General features: G+C 40.4%; 1 protein-coding gene across 1 annotated transcript in view; it reads right to left on the reverse strand.

The window, feature by feature from the left end:
- Positions 1-1,661: 1,661 nt before the first annotated feature.
- Positions 1,662-12,172, reverse strand: part of TSPAN7 (tetraspanin 7) — a 103,561-nt gene continuing 93,050 nt past the window's right edge. Inside the window, exons 5-8 of the mRNA XM_080910659.1 lie at positions 11,761-11,916; positions 7,517-7,600; positions 2,868-2,943; positions 1,662-2,620 (exon numbers count right to left, since the gene is read on the reverse strand). Of these exons, the coding sequence (XP_080766785.1) occupies positions 2,875-2,943; positions 7,517-7,600; positions 11,761-11,916 (309 nt within the window). The 3' untranslated portion in view covers positions 1,662-2,620; positions 2,868-2,874. The remainder of the gene's footprint in view (positions 2,621-2,867; positions 2,944-7,516; positions 7,601-11,760; positions 11,917-12,172) is intronic.

Consider the following 12,172-nt stretch of genomic DNA (forward strand, 5'->3'; position numbering starts at 1 on the left):
TTGACCTTTTGATGCCTAGAACAAAGGAGGGCTAAGTCCAAAACAATGACCTGTTCTAGGCTTTATTTATCAGTCCATGTTGAATAATTCAACAGATTTGTATCCAGCTTGTAAAGGCCTGCCTCTATAGAGAGTGCCATTATCTTCAGGTTGTCTTGTCACCAGGACCTAGTCTTTGCATTATTTTCAATGTGTCACAGTCTGCTTTCTGGTCTCCCAGATTTTTTTTTCTCATGTAATTTCACTGACATCTTTTAATGATTTGTTGAGGACAAAGACAGTCTCCCAGCAATAATGAAGCAGACAGACTGTACCATAGTCATAGAGTGGAATCCTATGTGACAATGAGGATGAAGCACTGCACATGAAACAGTCCATGTACACAGATCTATTGGTAGGAAGTTTAAGAACAGACAAGACAAATCTTTGATAATAGGACTACAGAAGAGTGGCTGCTCCTAGGGGAGGATGTGGGGGATGGTTGCTAACAGGGAAGAGGAAACATCAGGAGTGCTGAGAATATTCTGCCTACCGGCTGCTACTATGCAGAAGTTTGAGTTGTACATTCAGCAATTTGTAAAATGTTTTATTTCTACAGATTTAAGGAAGGTATTTAAAGTTGTGTCTTTTAAGTTTTACTTAAAGGAGGAATGTACATGGTATAAAAGTTATGCAAAATTGAAATGCAAACACTTTATACAGTTTTGAAGTAAGACCAACCTCAGTCCAAATGTTTCATATTAAAAGTAGTGAGGACATAAAAGTAGCCTTAAACTTAAAAATTAAATATTGAAAGAGTTTTGAGTGACACGTGCCCCAAAGTAACTCTCCCTGCTTGTCTCAAACACTGACCTTCTGGAGAGGGAACATTCAAATGCATTGGGAATGTCTTGTATAGTTTACTGCATGTAGAGTTCAGACTCATTAACACCCGTCCTTGGAAAGTCACTGCTGCCCCAATTCCAGGCTGTTCTACAAAGAAAGGGCCCTTTCAGATTGCTGCTTTGGGAACGGATCAATTTATGCTTTTACTGGTCTTTCTCTTTCTGACAGCTCATCAAAAAGCAATGAATGATTGGTGCTGGTTGTGGTGGCGCCTGCCAGTAGGAATTGCTGATAAGACAATGACTGTAGATAATCCATCCTTCTATAGCTATTGTTAAAAATGACATTTCCATTAAATGTAAGCATCTCATGCTTTCATACAGACTAGGACACTGGGCCATTGGGTTGTTCTTTAGATCATTTATACTCAATCTGAACCAGAGAAAAAAGGAAAGAGAGAAAACTATATGTTCATAGAAATGATGAAAGAAATAAGATACGCATCTCATTTTAAGATTAAATCGAGACTTAAAAACTCTGCGGATACCTTTGAATTTCTTTCATGAATTTCAGAGGCACAGAGTACTATGAAGGCTCTAACTCTGCAGCTAACAGGCTATCTTGTTCATGACAAGTGATTCAAGTTTCTGAAATATCCATGATAAAGAAAACCCCCATTGTCCAGCATTTTGGTTAGGTAGGAATACATGCAGACAGCTGCTCCATATATAAGAGGGGGCTGTCCCCCAACCCCTGGCAAGCAAGATAGAATGCCAACATATGTTTGAAGATTGCCATCACAATCAAAGAAGAGAACTACAACACCGCCATTTGTAATTACTCTATTTATTAATACATGTATCACAAATGTTCACAATATCAATGCATTCTTGTTGGCATGCTAGACAGAGGCATTATTTTAAAGATCTTTTAAAAATAGGTTGACTTTCGTTTCCCTTCCACACTCACTTTGAAATTGATCTGATGAGGTCCTCAAAGTCTAAAATGTCAATGCAAGAAAGAAAATAACATAGGGAAAGAAAAGGTAACATAATAGTCATTAGTTGGGGCAAATCAAAAGTAGGATCTTTGCCTTCTAGGGAAGTAATAACACAACCTTGTAACAGGATCTCACCACACCCACTTCTTGGAACAATGAGCAAGGAGACCAGCTACTGGTTAATACTACTTTCTGCCATGCATGCCACATGCTAGGTTCTCTTCATGAATACCTCCCACTGTGTCTCCTCTCATGTGCAAGACAGCCCAAAGAAGGTAGGAAAGAATCCCAGGAAAGGGAAAACCAAACCAAATCAGATTAAGCCAAAGGAAAATTACCATCAGCATATCTATGGAAAGGTGTGTGGCATTCTTGGACCACAGTGAGGGGCTGACTGAAGCCTCCCCTACTACATGCAGGGCCACAGGGGCCAGTGAGGATGTGATGACCAGTCACCTAAAGTTGGACCAAGTACATGAGAGGGAGCTGGCACTTTACAGGGCCTTAAGGTGGGGTTCACTATGACTAGCTGCAGGGCGGGGGCCGGCTACACTGTGTGGCACAACAGGGCTTCACAAGATGGACACTACGCATGATGTGCGCTGAAAGGTAGTGCTTCGACTGGGTAGGAGTGTCAGTTGTACATGGGGAAGGGGTGTGGGGAGCGGGTGGTGGGGGCAGGGCAGGGATAGTATGTACTGTGCTCTAACGTTCTTTGGAAGTCTTTCAGAGATTGTAGCAGTTCCTTTTGAAAAAAAAAGACAACAGGACTCTTATTCCAAAGTTCTTGAAAGACTAAAAGAAAAGAGAAAAAGAAGACATGTGAGGGATTCAGCATTGCAAACAGCCTGCCCAAAAAAAAAAAAAGGTGCATGTTTTCCCAATGGAATCCACTCCACCTCCTCCCCAGCATATAGATTCTACAGGAGGACAACAGCACCAGGCAGTTCAATGCTCCAGCACTCTTCCTGCCGACTTCAAGGGGAGTATGGGCACTAAAGGGGAAAATTCCCAGATGCAAGCCCTCCCCACTCACACTCACCTTCTCTTTACACCATCTCGTATTGATTGGCAGTGATGAACCGGGACAGACAGCAGGCCAGCAGCATGCCAATCAACTGATAACAAGGAGAATAAGTGGAAAAGAAGAATCTCAAGTCACAAAGCCATCCATCCCCTGCTTTCAACTCTAGAAGTACTTGAGATTAAGTTTTGATACATAACAACTGGGTCTATCAACGCCAAGAGTTGTACTGACACACATGTATATCCAGACATGAGTTTTAGGAAACTGAGTTTTTCTTATTTGGAAAGGATAAAGGTCTGCACCGAAGAACAAGTCAGATTTGGATTTTGGGATCAACGTTTGAGCTAGTCTAAGAATTAGTATGGGATCAACAGGAAGTTCTGAAACTAGTTACAAGGTCCTTCACTCTGGCCATTTCAGAACAACTTCTGATACCAGCATGTATTAAAATATGTTCATGCTGTGAGATCAAAGCAAGAAATAATTAAAAGACATGAAATTTTGTGTAATATTAACCAAAAGGCAAATATACTTTGAATTACTTGGAAGGCTAAATATATGTAGCATGATCCTCTGGTTATCCTTGGCTGACACGATAGTGGTTCTTTCTTTGAGACAAGAATAGAGACATTATTCTTGCCTGAGTCCACTTGCCAGTAAGACAATAAAGTCATCACTTGGAAGAGGTAGGTGGGGAAAGAAGAATGGGAAAACAGAGCTTTAAATTCTCTCAATCATGTAGCTATCACTGGCCTAAATGGCCCACATACATTCAAGAACCACTTCCAGGTTTTTCAGGGGCCACACAAGAACTCCTCCCAGTTTGGCTCCTAGTTTGTCTAGAGACCATTTTCCTTTAGCTAATGGTGCCTTTAAGAGACTGGCTATGGGCTGGAGAGATGGTTCAGCTGTTAAAAGCTGGCTAGGCTCACAACCAAAAATATAAGAAAATGGCTATGCTTTGCAGTCTTCTAGATAGGAGGGATCGCTAAAGATAGTTTGGTGCCAGACAATAGTACTGACATCACCTGTGATTTTATCAGAAATGAGTGTTTTCAGGTCCCACCACCTACCTGTGAACCAACCACTGAGGGACGGTTCAGCAAGTGGTATTTCCATAAGCCACAAAGAAGATTCATTTTGGAGTCTACCTCATCAATCTTATCTGACAGGGGAGAGGTGTGTGGCTGGCCATTCATATATACTCTGTTGCTCAAGAACACCTGCACTGTATGCCCCTGTGTCTTAATTCACCTTGCAGGCTTCACTCCCCACCTCTTATCTTTAAAAAATTGAAATTATGCTGTGAAACATGCAAACAGTAACCCATCAGGTATAAAGCACTCATTACTTTATTAGAACCTATTGATGCTGCGGCCTCTGTCACTCCATGCCACTAAATACACATTGTCATATACTTACTACAGAGTGGCCAAAGGTATGGCGGTAACATTCAGATTATGTTGCCAGCCGAGAACTTAAATTCCTCCAGGAGTGTAAGAACTTTTAAGCTTAGAGCATGCTCCATTCTGAGAGACTATTATTTTCCAAGATAGGCAAATTCTAGAATATATTTCACAGTGTGAAAATTATATTCAATAAATAAATAAAAACACACTGAGTGTATATAACAAACTTCATTATAATAAAATGATTGTTTTTACTATAATTCTTTCTAATGTTTTAATTTCAGTTTTCCAGATAAGAAAATGTATTTAATTGGTTCAACTATCTTCCCCAAACTATACAGGTAATCTTTCCAAAGATTTAGGCTGCACCCACTTTTGTATCTGAGAATAGCCCTAACTTGTTCTGCCCTGTATACAGAAAAAGGAAAAAGACCACTTTAAGGCTCTACTAGAGAATTAGTGGCATAGAATAAATAATCCAATCAGATTCTGGGCCCTAAAGAAGGTCAGGGAAGGAGGTAGGAGGTCAAGAGATGAATTTGTAGGAATGGGTTCCATATTTATTTATTTATTTGGTAAGTAGCCTTTGTCTTTGAGACTTTGTCTAAGAGACTTCATCTCTTTCCTAATAAAGAAAAAAGAAGAGGGAGAAGAGAGAAGAAGGAGAGATAGAAATAGAGAATTAAGAATGCACATCTAGCAACTTTCCCTTGCTCTTTCCCACACATCACCTGTCTCATTCCCTCCTCTCTTCCTGCCAGAGCTCCCTCTTGAAGATGGTAACTATCAAAATCATAGGGTGAAACAGGTATGGTGGCTCAGGTAGGAGGAATGCTTCAAATTGAGTTTAACCTGGATTAAAAAGGGAGTTCTAGGACAGTCTGTGATAAGCAGTGAGACTGTCTCTTCTAGAAGAAAAGGACAGAAACAGCCTATCAACACACACTCAGCTTCGTAGTGGGAAGATTAGATAGTCTCATCAAGCTCAGCCAAATGTTTTTTTTTCCTTGAGAGGACAAAGGCAAGAGAAGTACGACACAGTGCCAGATCAAACTCTGCCATCCAAACAAGGGCTCTAAGCCAAGTTACCTAAGGGACATGGTGCTTACGAGTCAGTAAAGGACACTGGACTCAGCATAGTAGGCCTTGCACATTTACACCACCTTTACTGTCTGACACAACAGGTGGGGCAGAATGCCAGTGTCTCACAACAGTGTGTGGGGAGAGGGCAAGAAAATGAGGTAAAGTGAAAGGGAGAAAGGGACACCGAGAGAGAGAGGAGAAGAGAGAAAAGCAGGGAGGATGGCTTTCACTCAGTAGAGCCTGCTACATTATAGGAGAGCCAAGGCACACCAGCTTCATACATATCATCCAGCATCTGAGAGGTTCAGCTCTACAATACCTGGATGAATTTTGTAAAGCAAAACAAGACAAAAAGGAAAAAATTCACCCCCCCCCACAAAAACAAAACCAAAGAAGCTAAACAAACAAGCAAACACAATCTCAAGCTATTCTTTCACATTTATCAGATCTCAGGCTTGCTGAGGTATCCTCCTCATGTATTATATCAGCAGTGTGTCACTTCATTGATCTAGGGAAGCCATGAAGGAAGACTTCATAGGTGTGTGTGTGTGTGTGTGTGTGTGTGTGTGTGTGTGTGTGTGTGTGTGTGTATACATATCCAAGTGTGCCAACCATACTGCCACATTTCTGTTTTTAACAGTTGTATTGAGGGAACTATATGCTCAAGACTGTTGTGTGTATCTTATACATTTGTATGAGTCACAAGGTGTGGGATCCACAAAATTGTCCCTAGGCAATTACAGAGATGTTGCTAAGTATTATTACCGAAGTGTTGTAGCAATTGGGAGAAAGTTCAGGGCACTAACTCCCTTTCAAATGTCTCTGGAGACCAAGTTAATTGTACTGTCTATGCCTCGATTAGGGCTTGTCTGTGTTGGCATGGGGTAGGGGTGGTTAATTCTCTCCATGATGCAGAAAGCAATGAAGTCTGTTTAAGGAGAGATTTGTAACTGCAACACAAGAGACACAGTGACAAACTTCACATGCTTTTGGGAGATGACATGATACACAAGTTTTGATGACTACAAAAAAGAAAAACATTTCACTGTCTCTAATACTAAACCCTGCTTGACAGAGACACACACTATCAAGTTAAGGATCTATTCCCTGAATCTAAGGAAGGGCCACATAAGTAACAACCTACTAAACTACAGAGTTATAATTTATGTCTTCTTTGAAGTTTGCATTTCAACAAAAACACCCCAGAAACAAGCTAGAATAAAGCAAACCTACGTTTGCATTATATCTGGTGAGCAGAACAACAGATGGGGAGGGAGACAGACATTCCTCTATAGAAATGGAACTTTGGAGCCATTACTGACATATTAGCTGGGCTTTCTATGAAAAATGATCTGTTAGTCTGAAAAAAATATCTGAGTTAAATCGAACATTTTTTATTTAGCTGCTAAGTATACACATCATTTTTGTACTCTCAGACTAGTAAGTATAACAAGGATATAGCATTTGCTCCACAGATCAGAACCCTGTAAAACAGAACCTTACTGGCTATAGGCAGGCTAAATTTTATATAGTTTAAATGTGTTCTATCCTTTAATGCATTTAGCTTACTTAAATGGTATAATTATATCTCCCAATGGTTTGTAAAAGGTGAATGGAGATAAAGAGATGGACAGTTTAATACACAAAGAACTAAGGTTCCTCTTGAAAACAGAATATTTAAATCCAAAGATTAAAGTTATGTTCACAAGATGAAGACCATTAATGTTATACATAATACAGAGAAACTAAGAAAGGAGAGAGAGAGAGAGAGAGAGAGAGAGAGAGAGAGAGAGAGAGAGAGAGAGAGATCATCCAGGAAGGAGCCTCCCACAAATCTAGACCAGTCAGGTGATGTTTAGAGTTGTTTAAGTCCCAATAGAGCCAGCACCTTCTTCTATTACCCTCCATTTGACCTGTAAAGAAGCGAGTTGTTTTACTGGAGGTAGTCATTAGTTGAACTGTAACCGATATTCCTTTAACAGATAAACTTCATTTAATTTGAAAAAGAAAATACAACAAACAGATGGCCCAAGGCCTAATGAGCAAGGATCTCTGGCCTCATCTATCAACCTTCCCCAGAGCACAGCAAGATAGGCTGGAAACTAGAGGCTAGGGAGGCAAACCATAGTGGGAGGCTGGGTGAGGCTAGATTAGGCAAAATCATTTGAGTACCTGGGAGAATGCGATTCCAAACGCCACTCCAGCAATGATCCCCATGTTAGTCTCCATAAAATTGGTCACCAGATCATAACAGCCCTAAAAAGAAAATATTGGTAAGTCAAACAAACCAAGCAACCAACCATCAAACCAAAAATTCAAACATACAAAAAAGTATAGAGGATAGTACAATAAACCCACACAGGACAGTTTTTCTAATATTATTATTAACACATTTCCCTAATATTATAATTAATATATTAATTAATGCTAACATTAAAATGTTTAGGTAGATTTTATTTTATCAACCTAGTCCAGGAAGGAAACACTTACTTCTTTTGTATCCCCCACAATACAAAGAAGGGCAAAAGCTGACTATTACTAGTAAATTCCTTACTTTTAGATCAAACAGCAGGACTAGAAGTGTTAGTGTGTGCATGTGTGCATGTGTATAGGTATGTGCATATGTTTAAATTTACATGGAACTAACCAAATCAAGCTATTTCTGAGTTGTGTTATTCAGTAAAGAATACATGGCCTTTTCCAGTAAAGGACTTCGACTTGAATATACAAATAATGCAAAAATGAAGACATTTAATGAACAGAATCAAAGTAGTTCTTGTTTATCAGGACAGTCACTCTAAGTCATAGTAAGATCCAAACAATTACTCCCACTGTCTTTCATTTTTAAGTTCCAATTTTGTTTAAGAAAACTCAGTGTGTGAAAATTCTACTAATACTCTTGGCTCTAAATCATCTTCATCTTTACAGTATCTTTACAGAGAGAGTGTACAACTTGTAGCAATGCTATAACATGTCTTCAGTGCAATTGACAAACCATACTCCTTCCTATCTGATGTCAATATGAAGGTAAGCGCATGCTGGCTCATGAGTGACTTGTACAATTTGGTTCTTTCCAGTAGAAACTTGCTAATCTTACTTTTATCAGGAATATGATATATCACAGTACCTTGCAAAAAGATTGCAGGGAACACGTGGGTTAGGAAGGCTTCAATAGGCAGGATTACAAGCAGCTATTCAAACACTTTCCCAAATGGTGTTTCTCTAAGCTGGTTATCATCACAGCCCTTTGCCATAGTGATGGCCATATGGGAGAATGAGCTTCAAATCCTCAGCTTTACATTGACCCAACATTTAAAAACACCAGCCCGATAATCCCAACAGAGAGAAGCAACAGGAGCCATTTTCTTATTCTGTAAACTTAATTCTGCACCCAAACCAGGTATATGTTTCCACAAGTATGAGTGCTAATGTTTTAGGGGGAGGAATTTTTTTTGTGTTTCTCCCATGAGAGTTCTCGAACACAGGTTTTCACACATACTAGGGAAGCTATCACTGAGCCACAACTCAGCACCATTTCTGCACATTTTAAGAGTGACTTTATTATTGGTATACTCATGTCAACCAGGAGGAGGAATCCCAAACACAAGTAACTGGCTGGCATGAGTTCAGCTGTGGCTCTCTGTTACAGTGTGTAGTTCTTGAACAAGTTGCACGGAGCTTCTGAGAAAGGCCAAACAGCAGGTTCTACCCGAGACTTGTGGAACCAGCATCTGCAGTGTGCTTGGGACATTCCTTACTAATACATTTTTGTGAATTTAAATGCACTTTAGTAAGCTCGCCATGTATTTCATATGTCTATTAAAGCTTGAGAAGTAAGTATTCTTCTGTAAAAAAGAAAAAGTTCTCTAGATTTACTACAAATGAAACTAGTACATTCTATTGGTAATGGAGTGAACCGAAAAGAGATGAGAATGGTTTAAGAAATGTTTTCCATCCTTGAATTTATTTCCTCTATTTTTCATCAGTCAGCCCTAAAGCTTACTCTCCAAGTTTCCTCATAGCTCTGTAGATACAAGAATTGCTTTGGTACTACAACTACGGGTCATGTTTGCAGTCACCTTTAAGTCATGCACTAAAGCACAATCTTATCTACCCACAACCATCTCTCTCAATTTCCTAATATGAAAGCTTGGTTGTCAAGCATGAGACCTGCTAGGTCTCCTAGGAAACACTAAGAAACAGAGCGGTTAATTTCCTCACTCTCTTGGTGTGTCTAAATTAACAGTCACCAGTGGGAAAGAGTCTGCAAGTGGCAGCCTTTAATTATTTGGAGGAGAAGGCAAGTTCCAGAAAGGTTCCAAAGGTATCTCTGTAACTGCCAAGCAGAGCCAGACCTTCTTCTTCTGTTCTTAGAAACCGGGCAAGAAATTCCTATGGTAGGGGCTCAACCAGTGCAATCAGCTAAATGTACCTGCAGGCACTTCATCATCTCACCAGCAAAAGAAAGAAATCCTGTACCTCAAACCAAACAATCAATTCCCCGTGGAACGCCTGCTCTCCACCCAAAATCTGTATAATGGAGGTTCCCCAGGTTACCGAGTAAAAGGCAAACTTCTTCTTTCTGTATTATCACAGGGTAGGGTTCAAAGCACCAAACGATCACAGCACGTCAAAGTGTATGTGTGTGTGCCTGTCTGTGGATATTTACGTATGCCTGTGCCTGTGGACTCCAGAAGATTCCCCGGAGTTGGAGTTATAGGCAGTTATGAGCCTGCCAGCCTCAGTGTTGGGAACCGAATTCCTGTCCTGTGCCAGAGAAACCAGCTCTCTTAAATCCTGAGCTACCTCTCTGGTCCCCATTTTTTCAGATGCTGACAGAAGCTATTCCCAATACGGATATGCTGCATCATTTCTCGGAACGTTGCTGAGGTCATATTTGCATCACAGTTAATACTTAGAGTGTCTGTGGTATGTGCCTGACATTATGCTTTAGATAATTGATTTCATTCATTAATTTTTGAATTTATTTTTATGTATATGTGCAATCCCACTTCACACATACCCAGCAGAGGGAATCTGATCCCAATACAGATGACTGTGAGCCACCATGTGGGTGCTGCAAATTGAACCTTTAGGAAGAGTGGTCAGTGTTCTTAATACTTGAACCATCTCTTAGCCCTCCCATATTAATTCTAAAGACCCAAAACTATTATCATCTACATTTTACATATGAGAAAAACAAACTCTGAGAAAGGTTAAGTAACTTCAACAAGATCCTATAATCAACAAATGCCTCATTCAGAATTTAAACTGTCTCTCGTCTCTGAATTCAGATTTCTGGGTCCTTAAATTTCCCCAAAAAAAGGCTTATGTGAAAAAAAAAGATGTTTTTAAACCAAAATTGGATGGGTGCTGCTTTTACCAGCCATATGAACCAAAGCACTCACTGCTACAGATCCCAATATAAAATGGGTAAAATACAGAAACGACCTCATAATACTCTAATCTTGAGAGAACGGCTATCATCTCTTTATGAATTATTCAGTACATGGCCTGTATGACACAGAACTGGGAAGATATTAGAAGAACAGAATAGAATAAAATTTCCTTTCTTAGTAAGAGAAGTAAATTTGCCCCATGTCTGCAGAGCTAAAGACAATCTCAATAGTATATTTTGCTCCTTTGTTTCTTAAATTATAGTTTATATAGGGCATTTCTTTAAATGTTTAAAAATGTTGATAGCATCCCAGCACATCTGCAGCACACAGCTGTAACATGTCTTCATTGTATTCTCTGTAAAGTGTAATGCAGAATTGATTTCCCTTCTCTCTGACTACTGGAAGTTCTTTCTTCCTTTCTCCCTATAAACTGATGTCTCTATCTTCTTCCACCACCATTTTTTTCCTTCTCTCCTCTTTGGGAATCTGGATGTTGACAGTGAGTTGAATTGGAGTTGTTCATTTCTTTTCCTACACCCGTGAACTCCCTAAAATAAAGGCCACCCTCCTAGCAGAAGCAGATGCTGCCTGTCAACTCCGCTCCCTTCTTCCTGCCAAAGCCTGGCACCCAGCTGGGAATCATTTCTTGTTTCGATGGTATATCAAGTAGAAGAAAGGCGCCCAGGAAGAGAAAAGAAAGGAAGAAAGAAAAGAAAACATTCTCTGTCTGACACAGGCATCTAGGTTAACAGGAACCATTTGCTAAACCTACATAGCTGTGTCTGCTGGAGGCTTCCTGTATGAGAGCCACAAGAGACCAATTGGAGGCAGAGCTTCCTCTTTCAGAAGTTAGCAGCCTCAGGAGCTTCTCCTAGGCGAGCAAACACTACAGAGGAAGCTCAACTCCCTCTGAGACTACCTTTTATAATCTATTTGTCTTAATCTCGCCAAAGTAACAAAACCCTCCCTAACACACACCACCTGCCTGTCCCATTTAGGGCTGGGAAGAAGAGTTACCTTCTGGTTAACTTTGGTGGCGGCCACAGTCAGATTGTGCAGATCCAGAGGATTACAATCAGTTTCATTCATGCAGCAACTCGGGGGGATGCCATGATCCAGGAAGTAGGGGCTGTTGCTCCAGTTGGTGTAGTTCTGCACGCCACAGCAGCTCAGCTGTTAACAAGAAAATAAAAGAATTCAAGAGTGGTTGAGCAAATGCTGTGACTGCCTTACTTCTTTCCCTGAAGCTTCTACGAGCAAAACACTAAGCTGGGCAGTGGTAGGACACCTCTTTAATCCCAGCACTTGGAAGGCAGAGGAAGGAGGATAATCAGGGATACAGAGAGAAAGAGAACGAACAAGAGAGAGAGTGAAAGCAGACGAGAGGAAGGGAGGGAGGGGGAGGGGAGAGAGGGGGAGAGGGGGAGAG

Source organism: Micromys minutus (assembly GCF_963924665.1).
Source record: "Micromys minutus genome assembly, chromosome: X".
In the NCBI taxonomy this organism is placed as follows: domain Eukaryota; kingdom Metazoa; phylum Chordata; class Mammalia; order Rodentia; family Muridae; genus Micromys; species Micromys minutus.